General features: G+C 41.7%; 1 protein-coding gene and 1 long non-coding RNA gene across 3 annotated transcripts; one reads left to right on the forward strand and one right to left on the reverse strand.

The window, feature by feature from the left end:
* The first annotated feature begins 261 nt into the window (after positions 1–261).
* Positions 262–20,284, forward strand: LOC5516006. The gene is made up of 12 exons (XM_032385828.2): positions 262–640; positions 2,972–3,005; positions 3,086–3,396; positions 6,061–6,199; positions 10,594–10,922; positions 11,474–11,615; positions 12,371–12,687; positions 16,575–16,728; positions 17,394–17,580; positions 18,088–18,296; positions 18,503–18,766; positions 19,148–20,284. Exons 1-12 carry the CDS (start codon positions 587–589, stop codon positions 19,432–19,434), a joined length of 2,427 nt encoding a protein of 808 aa, XP_032241719.1. The 5' UTR covers positions 262–586; the 3' UTR covers positions 19,435–20,284.
* Positions 19,759–22,450, reverse strand: LOC116620172. 2 transcript variants are annotated; one of them, XR_004297051.2, is made up of 4 exons: positions 22,238–22,450; positions 21,466–21,760; positions 21,085–21,250; positions 19,759–20,772 (listed from the first exon to the last, which is right to left on the reverse strand). It is a non-coding gene; the product is annotated as an uncharacterized LOC116620172 (long non-coding RNA). The 2 variants fall into 2 exon arrangements; XR_004297050.2 differs by having other exon boundaries at positions 21,466–22,448.
* Between the last annotated feature and the right edge of the window lie 85 nt (positions 22,451–22,535).

The raw sequence follows: 22,535 nt of genomic DNA on the forward strand, positions 1-22,535 counted from the left end.
ATTTTCTCTTTTTAATACCTACCACACCCATATTGTATTGCGGTATGTAATTTTGAACCCTGACCGAAAACCCCAAGACTGTATCGAGATTTGATTAGTTTTTAGGAGAGCTCGTCTCCTGCGCAGCGTCTCCTTACTATCATCAGAAACTAAGGGAAGGTGCACGGGAGGTAAGGAAACAGCGGCACTGAATAAGAAACGGTACAGGTTACGAATTCAAGTGTTAAACTTCTACCAGGTTTTGCATGGTTTAGCCGATTCCATGCTGAATGCGCCTCCTGTATAAACCGGTGCTACGCCCCAACCAGGATGATTTTCAGGCGGACACCATGCCAAATGAAGAAACCAATATCTAAAAGAAGTAGATTTGTTGATTTAGCACCCTGATGGGGGGGGGCTTGGCATTCCTTGACTCCCCCCACTGACATACGAATGGTCGGGAGGCTTCATAATGAATGCACAGTATGGAATTTATTCAGAATATATTCAGACCTTGGTATTGAAAAGGCAATTGTTGGGTACGGAAGCTGCAATACGGTTTTAAGGACAAAATAAACCATATGGAAGTTTAAGAACAAGTTTAAGCATGAAAGAAGAAAAATGGGCAACAAGGCAGGTTGCGAAGCTTGTCTTAATCCTGGTAAGTAGAGCAGTAACCTCATTTATACTAATAGATGCTGAAAATGCTTAAAAATGTCCTAAATGGAAATTAGATGAATATCTTCTGAAAACAACCCATGCTGAAAACGCCTTTTAAAGATAAAAAAATAAACTTTTGTAGGTGTTTGGGAGTAATAGAGCGCGTTATAGCTTTGGTTTTCTTAAGTCCTGAAAGACGTTATATATGAAAAGGTTTTTAAAACAGAAAATGTCAAGGACGTCGAGTATAACACCAATAAGGATTTCGAAAGTGTTTACAAATACCTTTTTTAAAAGGTATACTTGAAAGTATGAACATTAAATTAGCGTGAAAATTTCGTTTATTCCACAAATTCTAAAAGTTCTTTAAACTATAAGTTCTTAGAAACTATCTTAAATAATTCTAAAATAAAAAGAAAAACAAATAGATTGCACTAGCCAGTCTTGTCTTCAATATTGAGACATAAGGAAATTTTAAATTGCTTACATTGAAGTCCCACTAGTGAAGGGACTTTACGTTCGCGTGAAAGACGGAATAAAGCCAAGCCTTAGTTAGCCCAGCTGGAAAATCCGAGCTTAGTTGCGTGAAAAACGGAGAAGCCGAGCGATAGCGAGCAGATTTCGGAGCCGAATCTCCCCAATTTTTGGCCGAGCCCCACGTCCGAACTACTTTTCCGGGAGCTTTACTGTGGCTCTTTTCGAAAGCCTGTTTCGCAGGATAGCGGAGGCTAAGCTGCAAAGTGCGCTTATGAGTAGAATCACAGTGCTTGTCACTAAAACGTGTTGAGATCTTCCGTCTAAAGAATTTTGAAGATCTTCTAGGATGTTCCTAAGGCCAGCTAAACATTTTTTAAATAACAAGAACTTTTTATAGCAATTTGTACGAGTTCAAACATCGACTATGATTGACTATGAAAACAAAGCTGTCAAAGCTGGCGTTTAGGACATCGTTTCGAGAACCAAATTTCATAACTTTAAGCCTACCCATTTTTCCAACGTCTTAACATGGGCAACTGATCCTTGAACAAATGGTTAGAGGCATATTGGAGTTAAATACCTGATGAGCCTTACGGACAATCCGTAAACTTTGAGCCATATAAAAAAAATATTATTGTCGTTTCTGTTCGCCGCATGTATTGTGTTTGTAGTTTCTATTCAGTCTTTCTCTGTAAAACCGTTAGAAATCATGCAAGCTTTAGATTTTTATTTCTTTGGCAAGAAATGCGGCAAAAGACAGACTTAAAAAATGCGCTCGGGAAACTCTATCACTGAATTTCTAGTTCTATGAGCCAATTTTTCTCACGCAAAAAAATATTACTGCAGGCATTCTCTAACCGGCCAAAGAACTCGGGCATATATATTTACTGGAATTCCTGTGTTAGCCCAGTCATAAAATGCACCGGTTTTTTTTCTGCTCGCGATATGGCCAAAGTTGCGCAATAACACAAGAACCTTTGCGCCATAGTCGATCTCTTCTGCATAATTTAAAACTGTGTCATGGTCGCAATCTTTGAATTTGAGATCCCAACTCTCAGATCCATGTTATTTGTGCAGTTGAAGGCCAGATTCGCGATTCCATTGTTGCATATCTTACCATAGTCTCAATCTCTACCAAGTCATTGGGCAAAATCATCTCAAGCTGGATTGAAACTTGGGTTTCTTCGCGAGATCACTTCTCCGCAAAAATGTTTTCGAAAACAGACTTACCCTGAAAACCACTGTGTATTTCGTAAGAGAACCATTTAGTTTTGGGATTATTTTGGCCTTTGGTTGTGCTAAATAAAGGTGTGTGTTTTAGAGTAAGGCGCGAGTTTACGTAACACAGTTTTTGCCGGGCTTTTCATATCGATCTCATCAAGAGAACCTGTGACTTCAGGGTACCGCTCAAATTTCTGAAACTTGCTGAAAACGAAATCGCTTCAAGATCCAATTCAACGAAGGGAGATATTACATTTTGATGTACTGTGCCAAATATTGAACTCAAAGCAGATTCTAATATGTAAAAAGAATAATACATGGTTTAATTGATTATTTATTACGCGACTGGCCGCGTCATATAGCCGTAGCAGGGGCACTGCCCCCCCCCCTCCCCCCTAAAAAGGTAAAAGCCGAAAAGAAAGTAAAAGAATAGAAACTTATACATAAAAATAAAACGTTTGATAAAGAGCTGTGTAAGGTAATAAGGTGCCCCTCCCCTCAACATTTCTGGATACCATGTAGTTGTATCGTGGCAGAAGTTTTTGATCGTGGAACATGTTAGTGCACATGCATGAATGAGTTGGCTCCAAAGAGCCTTTGATTCTTATTGTTTTTCTGTTTCATCTTATTCCAGGTGTTCGTGGATCGTATTCAAGGAGAATTTGAAGGTGAAATAACAGGATCATTTTTGCACTTTTTTCTATATTATATCTCATAATTTCAAAATCGTTTTTTTCGATATTTCCAGATTGCTTCGATTCGCTAGGTTTGACATCCGGGGATATCCACGACAACAACCTAACTGCGTCATCCACGCTCCCGCCCCAGGCCTCACACGGTCCACAACACGCAAGGCTTCACAATAAGCATGCGTGGTGTGCCGCTAATGATACCGCTGGCCAGTTCATACAGATAGACCTCGAAGAAGTAAAAATGCTCTCATCTGTCCTCATTCAAGGAGATGCCCGGAAGGACTACTTCGTGACGTCACTTTATTTGGCTTATGGGATAACTGCTGATCACTGGCTCAACTACACTGAAAACAGCACCACTCGAATTGTAAGTTTCAGAGAGCCCTGTACCCTCTAAAAAGTAACTTTTATTTTAATTATTTAGGCTCTGACATTGAAGTTATGAACAGATTCCATTTAATAATTTCATAATCTAATCTAATCGTTTGAAAAGTACAAATTCAAAATAAAAATAAGAAAACCGGCCTCGTTTGGTTGCCGTTGAACTCTTGTCAGAATTCGGCTACTTTAAGATTGCCTTATCAAGATTCAATTTCAAGCTGATAATCTTCTGATAACACGTTAATCATGTTACCTGGCTTATTGCTAGAAGGTCTATTGTAACCTGTTTAGCTCTTTTTATGACATCATAATGAAAATTGATTATAAATGCGACTAAGGGCTAGATTATTGCTAGAGATGAGAGATGGCCATAATCAAAACTTTTCGAATCAATATCTGAAACAAGTCTTCTGAGAGTTTTCTGGTATACAGATATATTTAGAGCTACAATTTGAACAAGAATAGGGGTCTCAATTCTCGTAAAGAGTTCATGCTTGGAACATCGCTTTATCAATAACTTGAGTTGGAAATCGTTTTTTTTTTTCCTTTTGGAAAGTCTTTCTAATTGCAAAGTCATATTTCAGGTATGATTTTAAATTCAATTTTTTTTTTAAACAAACTAACCAATCAGTATTTGCTGACAAGGTTTTGGTGCCAGTCATGTACTGATGGTTTTCTTCGGTTCAGCCGCTTTCTCGTGGTAACACGATGGTACTAAATCTCGCTGTAGGTGTCAGGGCTATCTGTGTTGTGACCGGGCTACCTGTGTTAGGAGTATATTATAGGATGTTCGTTCGTTGTAAAGCAGATGGTCGAGACGCATAATAAACAGTTGTGTTTACAAATGCTATAATTGGTGACGAGTTAGGGGATTCTTTAAGAAAAACCCGGAGAAAGGTTACAAATATATATATCTGAGGAAAAAGCAGAGGGAGAATCCGAGAGAGATGTAACTCGAGCTTGGCAGCATTCCGACCTTCACCGACCAGGATCGGACTAAGATAGAAACGTTGGAAAGCGGCTTTTCAATACTATTTAGAGGCAAAAGATATCACGAAAGAATCGCAGAAGAAAGTACTGTTATTACACTGTGCAGGAATAGACTTGCAAGATATATTTTCATCGTTAAGCCGACCCATTAGAAGAGGCGCCAACCGGAGACATTAATGGCGTCATTCCAGTGCACGTCAGCGCGCGCGCAGAAAACAGCTTGAAAAACTGAAAAACTGGCTTTAAATTCATAGATCCGACATGTCAATCACGCGCACGGATAGCCGATCAGGAAAAATATTTATGCAATAACAGCCATGTGGTCCCACAATTGTCCCACAAAAAGTCGGAAATCGACGGCAAAAAAGATTGGTTTGAGATATTTTTTGCGAATCTGGACAAGCAAATACGCATTTTTCGGTCAGCGTAGAAAGTGCAATCCTGTTTTGTTTGACCGGCCACTTTAAGTGTAGAGTTGGGACTCAAATTGCAGTGAAAGACGTAACATTCCTGCGAACAAACGAAAAAAAAAAAAAAAAGAAAACAAACCATATAAGTACAATAACAGTGTAAGTCCTACCATTTAACTTGTGTTTGATATTATCCTAGGTTACTTCAATTACATATAAGAATGAGACTGTCGTTTGTATTGCCGTTTGCCTGTTTACGCCTGACTTGTAGTTATCTATTTCTATGCTTCTCTACAAGATTTTTTCCAAGCTTGGACAACAAATCAAGTATGCACCATATTAGGTGACCGTGTTTTATTTTCCAAGTCGCAGGAAAACCCCTATGAACGTCTTTATTTTAGATAAACCCGGGCGGGATTCACAGACCTCATCCGACATGTTGTACAATTTGTGGAACTTTTGTGGGACATGTGGGTACTTGGCACTTCGCTGACTTTTATTTGCTTCTTTCTGATTGGATATTCGGATCTATGAATTCCAAGCAATATTTACTTCATCGTTTGGTGGTTCATCTATTTGGACTTATTTTGCAATTTTCTATTTACCTGAGACACGTTTTTCTCCCGAAGAATATTTTTTTTTAGCGTTAGAAGGTAAAAGTTCGTGGGAATTCACAGGGTTGTTAATTGATGATGCACGGATCCCCCTTACACGATTTTATGCTGCGTCATCGCATGACCTTCATTATGTAATGAAAGTGACCAATCCCACCAATCATAGCGCCTGTACTATCTCAATTATTTCATAAAATGTGTTTTCACCACATTTGTGACACACGAAGGTCTCTTCAAGCGGCTCATGTTTGGCATTTTCGTGTTTACAAATGCTATACTCCCGTTTATAGAGATCACACTGAGCCCCTGGTATAAATAAATAAGATATTTCTTCTACACAAGACAGGACCACCACAACAGCAGAAGCCAATGACTGAAGGCATGACTTTTGATATGTAGCATATAGAGTGAAGAATATTAGATCCCAAATTCGAAAATCGAATATAAACAGCAACAAGGACAATGAAAATTGATTTGTATACGAAACAAATGTTTTAGCACTTACGGTTGATCGCGTTGAATTAAACTATCTTTAAAACTTCGATGATTGAATCTTTACTGCTAAAACAGTATTTAGAATAGAATTTTACCACTTCTTGTTACATTGTGGTTTTATTAATCAATTTTATCTTTCAGTTCAAAGGGAACAGTGATCGTGAATCAATAAAAAAGCTTCACCTGAAAACGAAGATTGCCGTGCGAAGACTCAGGATCTACCCTGTCACGTGGTTTGGTCACGCGTGCCTAAGGCTGGAATTAAAGGGCTGTGACGCAGGTTAGTACTATTCTTTTTTTCGAAATAAACGGAGGGACTCCCGACAAGAAAAAAAGATTAACTGCTTCATTGTAACTTCGTTAAGAATTGCGGGGGTTTCGCCCACGGATAAAAATACGAGTTACACTCGGGCTCTCTTATATGAAAACAATTTGTTCTAACGTATATCGCGCTGCTTTAGAAAAAATCAAAACAAAGATCGTGGCAATCGGGAGAGCACTGGGATAGTTATAGCCTTACGCACGCCGAAGGAGCGAGTTCATTATTGATGTTCTAGTGTCTTGGAAGAACAACGACATGTTTATATGCCAGCGGCGGATGAAATATGCCGGTTTACGCTCGCAGATAAACAAGCGCATCAAACAGCCCCCTCGAAAAAGATTCCCCTATATGTGGGCTTTAATTTGACATAAAGATCGTGGCAATCGGGAGAGCACTGGGATAGTTATAGCCTTACGCACGCCGAAGGAGCGAGTTCATTATTGATGTTCTAGTGTCTTGGAAGTACAACGACATGTTTATATGTCCGCGGCGATTGAAATATGTTAGTTTACGCTCGCTCATAAACAAGCGCATCAAACAGAATCAGGCAGAATCCGACATATTTCTACTCATCAGAGCTATATTTTATAGCGAAAAAATATCCCACATATCTGAACGTTTTTTGCCATAAAGATCGTTGCGATCGATAGAGTATTCCATTAGTTTTGATTTGTTCAAAGCAGCGCGATATACGTTCGAACAAAATGTTTTCTGATGAGAGAGCCCGAGAGGAACTCGTATTTTTATCCGCGGACGAAACACCTTGATGCGTGGGCGAAGCGACTCTTATAGAAGCGGGCAATACAATAACGTGGGCAAAACCACCTGTTACCCTTCGTTAACAACACAAAATGCTTTCCTATTTTTATTATAAAAGAAAAAAGCTATAAGAGTCGGAGAGAAATTAAAATAATAATAATAATAATAATAAACTTTATTTGTCATGTATTGACACCTCAATCCATAGTAAACCAACAAGATGGCGGACCAACAAGAACGTGTCTATTAATGAGTCTGAACACGTGACATACATTTACATAACCACAGGGAAACCATAACATTATTCAAAATTCAGAAAAGTAAATGTACAATTAAAATAAAAAAATTGGGGTGTGAAAGTTCCCATTTCAACATTCATCACTCTCTGGTTATACTTCATCTTCTTTTCGTTTTCTTGCTCTCTGAAGATTGTTGCATTGAATTTGCTCTGGTGGGAACGGGAGTTAACATGCGTTACACGTACGTCAAAGAATGCTGTTACTCCTGATGTCCAGAACCCTGCTGCCTCCATATCAAGTCTCGCTTCTCGATACTTGTGGTAGTGGACTGGAGGTTAAAAACCTCATTATCAAGTGGCTGCAAAGACGGTTCGGTTTCTACGTTTTTGCACACTTTACTGATTGGGATATCGTTCAGCCATGAGCTGGCTCCCTTGTCTTTTGTCTGCTGAACTGCTTGTAGTAGGTCAGGTGATAAAGATTTATCAATTTCCTCATTCTGCAATTTGTAGCAGCTCTCCTTTTGGTAGTCACTTCCCGCTTCAACTCCTCCAATTCCTCTTGTGCAGGCATGTACTTTGTGTAGCGATCTTATCAACATGAAGTGCTGTTATCTCAAGGGAGGCTTTGTGCTGCTCGGTGCCTTCCTGCTTAAGATCAGGAATCCCGATCCCGCCCGGTGAAGGTTTTAAATTAAAAAGCTCCTTTAGTTTTTCAGGGATTGGCTCTGCCCGTCCGAAGAGCGAGGGAAGGAAAGAATCGTGAATGATTTCCTCGATGGGATCCACATACGCCTCAAACGATTCAATGGTGCGCAAGTAATAGGTAAATTTAGTCTTGAATGCTTTAGTAAAAGCGACGAAGGCGGCATGTGGTTGGCTCCTACTGATCTCCGTGAGAACCTCCATCTCCCTGAGCCACTTGTTCACTTTCTCTTGACAGAACTGATCTTTAAAATCTTTATGGTGTCTTCCCTCGACCGATATATTCACTTCATTCCCAAACACCTTCTCTGCTTTTTCTGCAAGTTCACTGCTCTTAACAATGAACCAGCTTTTTGATCCGTTTACGATACGTACTTGCTGCCCTCTTGACATAACCTCATGTACCATAGAGTGATTCTATACTCCTGTCACGCAGGAATAAGTCACACATGTAGTGAAGTGATATTTAGCATCTAGAAATTATATACTTATTGGCTGCCAACTTGTCGGAAGCTAACGGGACAACTAAAAGCATTTTGTTTAGTAAACCTGTCGCGTTTGACAAGGAAATCTACAACGCTCGCATAGAAATTGCTTAGCCAAGAAGTTCCTATTTTAAGCAGATTGATTTTTTGCTAGGGAAACTTATAGGCGTACCGCGTCCCTTTTCAAGTGGTATTTGATAATCGGAATTTGGCCGCCAATTCACATTTTGTACTTCTTAACGAAGGAAGGAAAGTTGGGTCTGAGTTAACACAAGGTTTACCATAAGTAGGATTCCGACCTAGCCGTCGGTGAAATTAGGTTTTGGTACGGTTTAAGATTTTGAGTGCAAAAAATGATTGGAATGTTGACAATCATTATAATCACGTGTGTACACACGTCATGTCATGCGCACTAGCATTGTAACAAGTTAGTGTATGACATCCGTAGTCAGTAGCAACATTGTAAACATTACGTAAGTCACGGTAGCCCAAGGGTAACCGTGGGTGGTACACCCACGTAGAAAGGTCGCCCCTCGTCCACACATTGGTTAAATCCTTATCCAAACAGAGCTAAAAGCCCTTCGGAATGTCAGTGTCGGTTATCCAAAAGGACATGCCGTATTAGGAGCATATAAAAAGGGGTGCGTACCGAAGCCCTCACTCACTTGAAGACGACACTTACACAAACAGACTTGAAGAACACACAGAATGAAGAACAAACATATGAGAAACACATAGAAAGAGAATCACATCTTGTAATCATCTCGTAAAGATCTTGTAAAGTCTTCAAGTTTGTTACAGCGAACAAGTAAAAACCGGTACCTCCCCCAGCTAAGGGGGTCATAGTCGTTACGTTACATGTGGTTAGGGAACCAAAAATAATAGCGGTTACATCTGGTGAGAGAACCCGAAAAGATAGCTGTTACACTCCCTCCGCCCGAGGAGTCATCCGACGGCCAAACTTGCTTCACTTGTGGAGTTGATTCCCTGAGGCTTTGGATCATGTGAACCGTGTTGACCGCATACCAAGGCATCGCTAACGGGTCACCTTGGGTAGTACCCTTTTGAGAAAGGATCTCGCCTCCACCACTAATGAACAATCTAGAAGGGCTTCTGTACGTGTTGGTGATATACGGATCATGTAAACCGTGTTGATTGCATACCAAGGCATCGCTAACGGATCACCTTGGGTAGTACCCTCTTGAGAAAGGATCTCGCCTCCGCCACTAATGAACAATCTAGAAGGGCTTCTGTACGTGTTGGTGATATACGGATCATGTGAACCGTGTTGATTGCATACCAAGGCATCGCTAACGGGTCACCTTGGGTAGTACCCTCTTGAGAAAGGATCTCGCCTCCACAACTAATGAACAATCTAGAAGGGCTTCTGTACGTGTTGGTGATATACGGATCATGTGAACCGTGTTGATTGCATACCAAGGCATCGCTAACGGATCACCTTGGGTAGTACCCTCTTGAGAAAGGATCTCGCCTCCGCCACTGATGAAAAGTCTAGAAAGGCTTCTATACGTGTTGGTGATATACGGGGCGATTACCTTACAGGTGATTCTGATATTATTCATAGCCACTGCTTTATTCATCAGATCGAAGGCGTTGGTCGCATCAATTAATAGCACTCCATCCGATCCTTCTTCTTCAAAGACCTGACCCGTTGCATGTATGGCTGCTTAAGATCCGGCGCTGTGACATGCAAAGACTTGCAAAGGGCCGGCTGATGATGATGATGATGATGATGATGATGATGATGATGATGATGATGATGATGATGATGATGATGATGATGATGATGATGATGATGATAAATAACGACAATGACAATGACAATGCAATGACAATGACAATGATAATGATAATTTTAACAATAAAAATAAAAATAACAAAAACAATAGCTTTTATTGTTTTATTCCATTAATTGCCAATAAGTAGGGTGGCCTATATGCCTAAGGTAATATTTTATAGCAGCCTGTTTCTTTTGCTAGTTTCAGTGCCGAAAGTCACAGATTGACGACGTTTGACGTTAACTAAAATATTTTTTCTTGGAATAAGTGCGTAGTTTTCCTCTATTTTTGTTTAACTGAATTTGGTTTTTACAAAATAAGGGCTCATGCACAGTCCAATTTTCACTAACATTCTCGTTCTCCCAGACCCCTTGACTCCTCTTGGTATGTACAGCCACGACATACCCGATAGTTCAGTGAGTGCATCTTCAAAGTACAGCTCCCAGTATCCTGCACACGAAGCCCGTCTTCTCCACGGTGGAGGTAACCAATATGCAGAACATTATGGCTGGATAGCTGCCACCAGTGACCAGAAGCCTTGGCTGAAAATAGTTATAAATCTGGGGCCTGTCTTTGTCACGGCTATCGCGACACAAGGAAGGATGGAAAAACCTCACTGGGTTAAGTCATACCAACTTGATTATGAACACATGAACAGCACAATGATCGAATACAGAGAAAGTGGTGTGGCCAAGGTAAGTAATAACCAGAGAGTGTTATTATCAATAAGGTAAGAAATTTAGGCTGTCATGTCCATGAATAGGCATTATCAGATATTTAAAGACAAAAGGAGGCTTTGCCAGGCCGGATTTTTTTTTTTTTTTTTTTGCAGCCGCCTTGCAACTCTTTTATATTTTGATGTCCTAGTGTTGTGCGCTTTCGCCTGTGCCCCCCACCACACCCCTCCCCCACCACTAATCTCCCTACTTGATTCCCGGTTCCGACGTAAGTCAAGTAGTTGGTCTATTCTTAGCTTACGTCGAGAAATTTTCAGGATTTTCTTAAAACTTCTTTTACTCGATGTTCCGAGGTCATCCATAGTCAGACGAGCGGCGACATGGCGATTAGATTCTGCGCTTTTGTAACTTCAGGTCCGTAGCCAGGATTTTGTGTGGTTCGTTTACCATTTTCGGTCCATTTTCCCCCTTAATTAGAGCGGAACTTTCCAGACGAGTGGTGGTTTCTTCCAAAACCCTCTGGCTACGGGCCTGAACTTCCAGCCAACTTTTAAATCCTTCGTTTTTAGATCTTTTCTGGGAATTTTGACTACGAAACTGTAATAACGCACCACCTATCGCCAGCTATCTACACGAGGACTGTACGCTTCCTTCCAAAGTCTTGGGAAACGTTCGCGACAATGCGAGTGGAAATGTACACCTACGGGAAATGTAAGTTATACTTGACAACACTTTGCTTAAGGCGAGTGAATAATGGTAATACAGCAACTGCGTTTCATGGTTTGATTTCAGATTTGAGTGAAGTACATTATTCCTTGCGACATATATTAACTATCCATGTTTACTCGAAGGCTTTTTAAAATTCCTTACATTAAAATGTGTGTACCAGTCTTACCAAGAACCTCGATGGTTTTACTCTGGAAACCAGATGTCATTGCGAGCTAAATAAAATGAAGATTTACCCCATTCAAGTGGTTCTTTTATTGGAAATTATTTGGGGGAGAGAGCGCTTATTTGGGAGGGGACTTTATGCAAATCACTACAAAACGGAAAATGCACGATGGCGCTCTGCTAATAATTGGCAATTAAATTGGTCAAATTCATTTAAAAAGCGGAGGGCCTTGATATGATCGGTTAGAGACGACTAAAACGTGTTACTTCTGCTTTTTCTGATTTTCTCCCGCCGGTTTTAAATAAAATAAAGCCTCGATAACTACCAGAGGGGCCTGGTAAATATTTTTTCAAATGTCAGCCCCAGGATTTTAATCGGGGGGGAGGGGCTCGTTTATCCATATTGCGGACAATTTCTCTTAATAAGATCGTCCTAGCTCGCGGGTGGAACTTAATTTCCGTTAATTAAAGCGAACTGCTTAGTCGAGTGGAGGGGTTCTTCCGAACCCCACGAACCCCCCTGGCCTAAATGCATTACACTTATTCCGCGTAACTCACTCAATTATGTTACCTAGATTCACCAACAGACCTGGGGATTGCCAGTGGAGAACTCCCTGATAGCCAGATAACAGCCTCGTCTTACACAGAAAGAACACCACCTTGGGAAGGCCGTCTATTTTTTCAGAGGGATTTGTTATCCTGGTGCAATACGTTAAGCCTGGATCGCCAACCGTGGTTGGAGTTTAACATGAGCCACGTCATGCTGATAACAGCCGTTGCCGTGCAACCGCGTGGTTATTTCCTGCCCCGCTATGTCAAGACCTTTCAAGTGATGTATTATCAGAATGGCCAAATGATCACATATAAAGACAAAGGAAAATCAGTGCCAAGAGTAAGCTATACCCATTTCACACTTTATCATATGTATGCTTTTTCGACCGCAATAACAGTTGGCGATCCACGCTGTGTTTCACTTCATGTAGTATAGATACTAATAAAAGTGCATTAGCGCTACTGTCTCTAGAATCACAAAACCGAATCCCATTTTGCCTTGATGATTTCAAGATTCGCGAATTGCGATGAATGCTATTATCTTAAATGCCTAATACCCAAATGCCAAAATGTGCAAATGAATACAAAAGAATATATATGCAAAATTTCCCACATTCGCATTAAGCAAATGATAACCTGGTTATATACAAATCGTTGTGTTTTTTACCAAAAATATGCGCAAACGAATTTTGCCACAATGAACAGGAAAAGGTGTATGTTGGACAGTTATTCTGTTCGCACAAAAACAAATTCAAGAGCACCCGCTAGTAGTGTATTTTCGAAACCAGCTATGCCCCCTGAACCAAGACACTAAGGAGGCACAAATCCAGCAGTAGCCTCGGCTTCAGGCGAATCCCTCCCAAATACCAGCGAGATCATGAAGTATTAAAAAAACTTATTGTTTTATTATAATCTCAAGGGCCTGTTCTTGTTGGTATATTCATGGAATCTTTAGACCAGGTGACGCATTAAAACGGACACGTTGATCTCACTTAAACGCGCATGTCCGAGAGTTTGGTTACCAGTGCACCAGCCGTTGATCATTCTATATCTGTGGTACCATTTCATCTAGTTCTACCAATCAAATCTATTGATTTGGAACAGATAAAGGATGATATACAGCGAACCTCCCTGTCTACAAGAGATGATCAATGATGAGCAAATGATGATGCGGATGAGCTTGAAGTCTATTTGAAGGAATTACACCCTCTCAAAAGCACTCGACCGTCAGGCACCAATCAGAGACGCGTCAGGCACCAATCAGAGACGCTGATTGGTTTGACGATGGTCAAACGGCAGCAGAACGCGTCTCTGTTTACTGGCCATTTCCCTGCTAGATGGAAATAATAGCCAGCATGTGGCCCCGCCCTCAGCGCGCTATTTGACTCTGATGACGACGACACAGATGTCAACGGCTTCTAAAACGACTCAAATTATGGCGTTACTGGCGATGCTCAAATGGTTCTCATCAAACCTGACCTATCTAGCACAGCGTGTTATTGTTGACAGGAAAGAGTCTGACAGATGTTATTTACCATTTGGTGTACCTTACTAATCCTGACTAGGTCCTCTATTTTTCTCTGTATGCGCATGCGAGCTGTAGCAAATTCCCATCTGCCCCACGCACATACGCTGATGACACCCACTTGTATTTCTCGTTCAAACTTGAGAACTCGGTCGGAGAGAGAGGCTAGATGATCCATGGAGCGATGTATCAGGGTTGTTAGGGCGTAGATGGTTGCTGACAAGGTGAAGCTCAACGAGGACAAGACGAAGACTGAGTTTATGCTTACTGGATGAAGTAGGGACTAACAGTCTTCTAGTAACGAGACTACTGTGCCAACTGTAGTCTAACTTGTAATTTCAAATTCGAACACCACATCACCTACACATGCCACTCAGCTGCTTTCATAATATTCATAATTTCAGACGTATACGCAATTTTGTATCCATAAATGCAGGTAAGACTTTGATGCTGGCTTTGGATATAAGTAGACTGCGCCAGTGGGTATTTCAGACCCCTGGCAAGTTATCACTTATGTAACGCATGCGCCCGCGTGTACTGGCGGCTCCCGCTACCTCGAGCCATCCATCTTGTCACGTTCGGTTGTCCTTCACATCCCGCGTTATTGAAGTTGCCTTTTTGTTGTGAATTCCCTGGTATTTTACGTGCATGGTGACAACGTCTCTCATCCCCGACCTCCCAAGACAGACAGCGGAAATTCGGAAATCCTACCTTGCGAGGTGGAAGCACTGTGTATCTCTGAAGCCGTTAAACACTATAGTACGTATATAATAGACTCCAACCACCACGCGACCGTGCTAACAGACAGTAAACCATGTGTCCAGGCAATAGAAAAACTTTGCAAGGGCGAGTTTTCTGTGAAGCGGAAGACTCAGTGGTGCGATCCACGTCTATCCAGGAAGTCTTTTCACTATTCGTTCAGCATGGTGTCAAATACAGAATTACTTCCCAGACTTGAGGAGAGTTTACGCCTACCTCAAGCAAGGTACACGGCCCACACGAAAGGTAACCAATCTCAAGGACGTCAAACGGTATCTCAATGTTGCATCGATTTCACGCTTACTAATCGCTAAACGGCAGCAGCCTTCCGCTTCCACGTCAGAAGCTATCATCGCCCCCGTGACGTACTAGAAGGCATACTCACAGCTCTACACATCAAGCTTGATCACCCTTCGAGCCATCAGCTTCTCACTGTTGTACAACGCCATTTCTACGCACTTGGTTTAAATGACGTAGTCAGTCAGGTCACCGACACATGCTATACCTGTGCGTCTCCCCTGACGTAGTTGACAACTCGCTTGCCGCAGAAGTCATCAAGCGGCAAAAACAACTGATCATTGTACTTAGAGAATGCTCGACATCCTGTACCTCGTCGTGCCTCATTCAAGATGAAACACGACACGCTTCGCGATGACTTGACCTAGAGCAACCATCCGTGTGGATTCTGTTGTGCCGTGTTCCCGAGTCTCTCCAGCGATGTTATCATGGAAGGAAGTTGCGTCTTTGGTAGCCTTTTTTTCTGTATAGCTTCTTTGCTAAGCCGCAAATGAAACGGTCTCGGATGGCGTGGGTCAAAAAGGCACCAAAGTTACAACGTCTAGTTAATTTTCTTAATTCGGCTATGAAGGTGTTGATGTTTTTGTTAGATCCTTTGGCAACGTTGGTAGAATTTGAAGCGTTCAGCGATCTCCAGTGGTACTGGGGATAGATGGTCTTCTAGGAGTTTGTTTATTTCGTCGTAAGTCTTTTCTTTCAGTTTTTGTGGGGATGTTAAGCTACGAAGTAGTGTATAGGTCTTTCGGCCAATAAAACTCAATAGAGATGCCTTTTTCTTTTTCTTTTTCTTTTCATCTTCAACGTCGTTGGCGATAAAGAATAGCTCCTCTCTCGATGTAACATGTAAAAGTCTCGGTTGACTCGTCATAGGGAAGCATTGATTCAATGGTTCGGTTAGCAGCCATGTTGGATTCGGAAGTTGTCATTTTTTGTTTGTTTCAGTATTGTTTTTCGTGGAGAAAAAATAGCGAAGGAGTACTTACGAAAGTTGTCCCAACCTCTCGTCGCTTAGGAGCTTTATTTCTTGAAATAATCATTAACAAGGAGCACACAAGACGTTTTGAATACGTCTGCCCAGGTTCCCAGATAACCTGGTCTACAAAGGGAGACCGACACAACATATCCTGCTCCTGGCTTCAACGCAACAGCCTGAAACACTTCAACGTGTGTTTAGACGTTGGTCGCAGGAAAAAAAGTTAAGAAAAACCCAGTTGCAGAAAAGGGAGTCCAAGAGCTCGAAGATGAACTCCTTAATCAAGATCCACCAGGAACCCCAGTAACAGACGCAGAACTAGCCCTCGCTAACGCCCGTCTTAATGCCCGTTTGCGACAACAGGGTTTGTCCGCCCCTACAACTACGGACCCACAATCGTTTCATTTCCACAATCATTAGTTCCGACAGAGTCACCCATGGTCAAGATGGCACTGTGGCGTCCTAGATGATGAAATCGATCGACTTTGTAGCTCCTGTGATATGGGATGCGCTACTTTAAAATGTTAGGTTAGCAACAACCAGTGATATTTAAGAACCTGTTACAGACTGACTCGTTTATTTAATTAGGCATATTTTCAGATATAGATTTTTTTTAAGTATAGCGTATATATATATATATCAATGTGCGTTTTATCTGTATTTCTCAATTCAGACATTTACTGGAAATTCAAACGGCTTGGATCAGGTGGTCACATCAGAGCTTGACAGGCCTATTGTCGCTTCCGCCGTACGACTTGTCTTCCTCACTGTCTATGCGCACAATGATATTTTTTGCGCCAGAGCTGGAGTCATTGGACACAGAAAAAGTAAGTAAACAAGCGTTGGCTAAGCGATATCCGGTTTCCCAGCTCTGTAATATACGTAGCACCAGTCTTTGCGTTCATGATTAGAGACTTTTGGTGATTTTCATTGGTCCGAAAATTCCTGAAATTCCGGTTTGAATCTCAGTGAAGGTGCCATTCCCATAAAACGACTTCCAAAGACTTCCGAACATCCTCCCGAGGTATTCTTGTGTACCAATCAAGGCCCGATAATGGAATTCAGAAAGAAATGCTGATTCTTGTTATTGTGTCCAAATTATATTGTCAAACAGCGTAGAAACAATAACACTTGAGTTTATATATTTACATAGAGCTTCTCGTCAACTTCTTCGTCGTCGTTGCTTGTCGATTTGTATACTTTGTGAAATAGAAACCAAATACTAGCTTCACAAGACAGTAAAATGGTTTCCTGAGCTCATCTTTCAAAGGATGGTGCGATTGGATGTCTATCTTTAGCCATTCCTTGTTATCGAAGAAAGCAAAATTCAAAACTCGATTTGATTCTGGAGGTTTTACAGAGAAAGACATAAAATAACAAAATAATAAAGAACTTGCATGAAGCAGAAATTCTGGGCGGCGACCAAAAACGGCAATATATTTTTTATATGGCCTTATTGGTGTTATTGTCCTTGGTTTGATCTTTTTTACAGAGACTGTTTGTCCTCCAGGATGGCTTCCATTTACAGAAAACTGCTATTTCTTTAGCGTGAACAAAGGAGCATTGCTCGACAAAGATGGAGCTCGAGTGAAATGCTATGAGAAAGGTGCGAACCTGACAGATATAACAGACGCACAGGAGCTAAAAGCGCTTAGTGGCAATCTGAGGATCGACACCAGGTATGGAATGACAACGAGTCAATTCTAAGGCAATGATTTTGAACTCAACTGTGTTGTAACTTTAACAGGCTCGTACACAGGGCGGTGCGCAGGGTGCGCACTAAACATCACCGCACCCCCCCCCCCCCCCCCCCTCTGAGCCAATCCTGGGTACGCGCCTGTTTAGCGATCGTGTAATGCATGAGCCAGACCTCGAATTACTGAAGGGGATGGGTGTGGGGCAAAAATCCCCTTTTGGTCATTTCCTTGTAGGCTTCACGGCCCTGTAAGCTGGTCAGTCTAGAATTAAAAACGCACGGCCCCTTACGCCATGCTTCCGAACGTTCTGTTAAGAATTATTAAAAAATAGAACTTCTAAAAGTAGTACGGATATTTCATGTGATAACATAGTGTTTCAAATGATACTAGAATCATCTAGACTATTCCAAGTCATCTGTTGAGTCATGCTGGGTCCGTATTTAATAATTATGGAAGATTCGCTGAGTGTGTCTTTTTGTTAAACGTTAGGTATTTTATTGGAGCGGATGATAACAAAACTGAAGGAGAGTATCGCTGGGAGGATGGACGCATTGCAGAGCTTCAAGGCTTCTGGCGAGATGGTGAACCTATTGAGAGCTCTGATAGGAACTGTGTAGTGTTGATGGAGGGAAAGCTGGAAGTCTATTCTTGCGCTATACCGTTAGCAGGGCATATTTGCAAGAGAAAAGCGGATGGTGGTAGGTATTTGACAGCAGAAGTAAAATATATTATTTTGGCTGTTAGAAGTGTCAAGCAATGTATGTATCGAATCGTTAAAAAATCGTCAAGAGTAACACACCAAATGATTTCCCCGTACCCTATAAAAGATGGCAAAAAGATTTTATCAATCATGGAATCCATGCGCCTTCATTTGCTTGCAGTGATCTTTGAATTTTTTTTTCAGGATATTTTGGCACTCCGATTATATTGCCGAGTCTTCCTGATGTTGAAGTCGAGAAAGGTAAATCAATCAGGTTGCAGTGCGAGGCCACCGGTGACGCGGTCATCTACATCGCTTGGTTACACAACAACACTCTAGTCCAGAATCGGACGAAAGACACTGCGCTTGTGTTTGACAAAGTACCGCTGACCGCTAAAGGAAGTTGGAAATGCGTCGCGTCAAACCATCTTGGCCAAGACACTAAATCATTCTACCTCCACGTAACTAGTAAGTTGGAACGTTTACATAAAAATCCTACTTATCAACATATTTAGTTAATAATAAAGAGCCAAATATCGACTTATACCATAAAAAATACTTTTTCACGACAACTTTATCGAGGATGTGATTTGGCACTTTCGAATCCAAACCAAGGCCGTGGCTTGAAAGTTTTGTTCGTCGTTGCTTCGGGGAAAGCCACTTTTTTGTGTGTAAAATTCCTGCTCTGGGCAGCTGTTACACCCCCCCCCCCCCCCCTCTCTTGCCTCAGTGCAGCTACGGCCCTGCAAACTACTACATTACTAGAGCTTAATCCGCTAACTAACAGTTAGTTTCTTAATCAAAGTCTTAGTATATCTGCTCTTCAAAACATGCCTTTTTTTGCTTTAGACCCTGTGCAACCTCAGGGTGATCAGATATTCATGAAGCATCAGCAACCCTCGGTTCTCCCTCAAGATCACGTGATCTATACAATGCTGGAGGCCGACACTCTGGACTGCTTGACACAATGCTTAGGCCGAACAGCATGCCGGTCGTTCAGCTACAGCCCGACCGAGGCTATGTGTATTTTATTCTCCACCAGTCACGTGACCGCGAACTTGGAGTATCGGGAGGGATTCCAGTATTTCTTTCTGTCTGACCTGGTGGTAGTTGATCACTTCAGTGGTCTTCAGTGATCAAATGATTCCGCTTTCTGCCAGGTGATTTGGGTAATCTGCTCGGGTAATATGTCGGGAGGGGATGGGGAGAGCAAGTCGGAGACAGAACATTTCAATGTCCCTCAGAAAATAATCACGATTAAATAAATCAGCATCTCAAAAAAAAATCCTGGCATTATGAAGCATATACCAGCTCGCCACCTCCTAAAAATGAATTTTGGGCACTCTTAAAGTACCAAGTTTTTGCAGTAATTAGTTTTTGCAAAGATAATTTATAAGATAGCAAAATACTTCTTATGTTGCCATCCTGTCGTATTTGACGATTTCTTCTGCCCCTATATGCGCTCTTCAGTCATTTATTTATTTCCCTTAAATGACGGACAGCTGTTGTTCATTTCCCGTCCCAGATTTGTACAATTTACATCTTTAGGTTTTTGTACAGGTCAGGCGCGTATACAGGGGATGGGGGGGGGGGGATGGGGGGGGGGGACAGGGTGCACGCGCACCCCTCTCCTCTTGGCGGCAAAAAGTGGGTACTTTTTTAAGGAATCTTCAAGTACTATGCTTTTTTTCCATGATACCTATGACTACGCATCCCCCCACCCCCACACCCCTCCGCCAATCCTGGGCACGCACCCGCACTTCAGATTCTTATTATCGTTATTAACCCTCTTCGCCCTAAAAAGTGGGAGGTTTTAAACCAAATCCATTGAATTAGCTATAGCAAATTGAGTACAATTTTGTCTGCACATATTACTATCATAAGGAATATTACGGGAAATTCCACCAATTTTATGTAGAATAAAAGTGTTAACAAGTCAATATCACTGTGTACTAATAAAACAGATTAAAATGATAAATTTCACTAGCTCTTGTTATCGATATGTTATTTTACTTTGGAGAATAACCACTGTCGGCCACTACTATATTACCATTACCATAACTACGGTTACTTTAAAAAACTGCATGACGTACAAAGCGATCACGTGACAATGGATGTCAATCAAACCGTCGTAGCTCCGATTAAGGTAGCAGACTTGTTCTGTTTGATACGAACAGTTGCAACCCCAAGACTTTAATGACTTTCATAGAAGACCTTGTCAGTAGTAAACCTACTTTCTCCGGCAAAGAAATTGCATCTTAACTCTACTCTGCAACCAGGGGGAGCCTTGTATGATCCTGGAGTTGTTGTGGATGTTTGGCTTACAAACAGGTCACGCCCTGAGCCAAGTGCGGGAGGTTTACCACCATCATAGATGCTTTTGCTGTGGTCGTACACTGGCAGCTTGAGGGGGTAAGAGCCTATGATGTTGTACAAACTGAACAAGAAGGATCGAGTTGAAGATCTGTAATTCCCTGAAAGAAGATAGAAAAAAATACTACAGCGTATCAGAAAGAGTCAGCATTAAGATTACATGGCATTTACAGGTATTTTAGAATACGCAAGGTAGTATTCTACGTGTTATTGGATGTTTTGTACATAACAAACACAATTTTGCTGTAAACAGTATTTGTAAATAGCTTTTATTTATTTTGTTTCTGTTAAAGGCCATGCGTACATTATCATTGTGATATCAAGTGAATCCCTCATTAAAAAAGGCATCTATTCTATTCTACACGTAATCGCCCGCTCGTGCTATTGTCACAGTCGGACCTTTATTACGATACCTGTTAAAGAGTGTTGAGCCCGACCAACCATGTGAACTAGCCCGCCAGCAAAGTGTCCAGCGGCTGTTGGATTGGTTTAGCAGTACAGGCTTTTAAAATCCCCTAAGAGCTCTCAGCTGACTTCTCTTGCCTCGGCAACACAAGATGTCCGACCTCTCAAGACCACCTGTATTCGAGTAAAAGCAAATTTAAAAACCAAAACTCTGACAAATACCAAAGCTTCTGTTATGCATTTGTTATGTTGTTGTTGTTTTTTTACAGGGCCTCTATGTCCGTTACCCTGTATAGTTCTTCGTGCCTGTCCACCCGTCCGTCTGTTTTGTTTGCGTTTGTCCGTCTATTCGTCCGCCTGACCGCCTACCCGCCCGCTTGTCCGCTTACCTTCCGGTCTGTCTGTAAGTCTGTCTGTAAGTCTGTCTGTGCGACTCAGCCCGTTTTTCGATGAAGATGCTTCTACGCACGACACCAAAGTTATTAGAAGCTGTGCAGGAATAGTTCCCAGAAGGGCTACTCCAATTAACAGTCATCGCCTCGCCACTTGTAATGAAAGTCCCATTGTTATACCGCTGAACATCTGGTACCGGGGCACCATTTGCTTGACACGTCAGGTTAACCGTCTGGCCTTATACTAGTCCGTACCAGGGACGCTCAGATTTTTCACAGAATTCAGGACGGACTTGATAAAGAAAGGATGATGTAAAATGATTAAAATCTCAAAGACTTGTGACGGTGAATGAGGGGGCATTACTATTAAATACTATGATAGTACATGTTTTAGTTTATGTAGGTTTTACAGCGCGTTTCACTTGAGCGTCATAAGGCTTTTCACCTTCCCAACATCTTCCCATCATACGCGTACCCCAATTTTTTGGGGTACGCGTATGGTACCGATGTCAGAGGGGGTTGGGGGGAATTGGACGTTAGGGATTTTGGTCTAAGTCGTCATTCCCATTAATTAAACAGTAAAATCGTCCGGGATTGAGTAACGAAGGTCCATGGGAGAAGGCCGCGTGTTTGAAAGGCAAAGAAAACAGCTGTTTTCATCAATGATAATTGTCAAAGCATTCACCCATCATTGTTCCTTATTTGGAATACCTGTAAGCTCAAGCTCGCTTTTAAGGTAGCCGCATCTGCCGGGGCTTTGTAAACTTACAATATATAGATTCGAATTGGGAGAGCAAGACGGTGATTGTGATCTTTGGTCACTTGAGGCCTTTGGAGAGAGAAACTAAGAAGAATAAGGTATCCCTGGTATGTCAATTTTTTGTAGCCAAATCCGATAATACTGCAATGGCATAAAAATCCCCTTTTGTTCTTTCGGGGGTGGTCAGTTATCAGATAACTCCCCCCTTCCTCCACTCGGAAAAAAAAATGCCCCACTTTTTGGATTTCGCATTCCCCCCCCCCCCCTCCCTCCAAATCCTGGGTACGGGCCTGAAATAAAGAACTCT

The sequence above is a fragment of the Nematostella vectensis genome, chromosome 7, assembly GCF_932526225.1.
Source record: "Nematostella vectensis chromosome 7, jaNemVect1.1, whole genome shotgun sequence".
Lineage (NCBI taxonomy): Eukaryota > Metazoa > Cnidaria > Anthozoa > Actiniaria > Edwardsiidae > Nematostella > Nematostella vectensis.

Coding starts and splice junctions, on each gene's coding strand:
- LOC5516006 (XM_032385828.2), top strand. CDS start 587: ATGAAAGAAGAAAAATGGGCAACAAGGCAGGTTGCGAAGCTTGTCTTA. Junction 3,397..6,060: donor AAAACAGCACCACTCGAATT/GTAAGTTTCAGA, acceptor TTTATCTTTCAG/TTCAAAGGGAACAGTGATCG. Junction 17,581..18,087: donor AATCTGAGGATCGACACCAG/GTATGGAATGAC, acceptor GTTAAACGTTAG/GTATTTTATTGGAGCGGATG.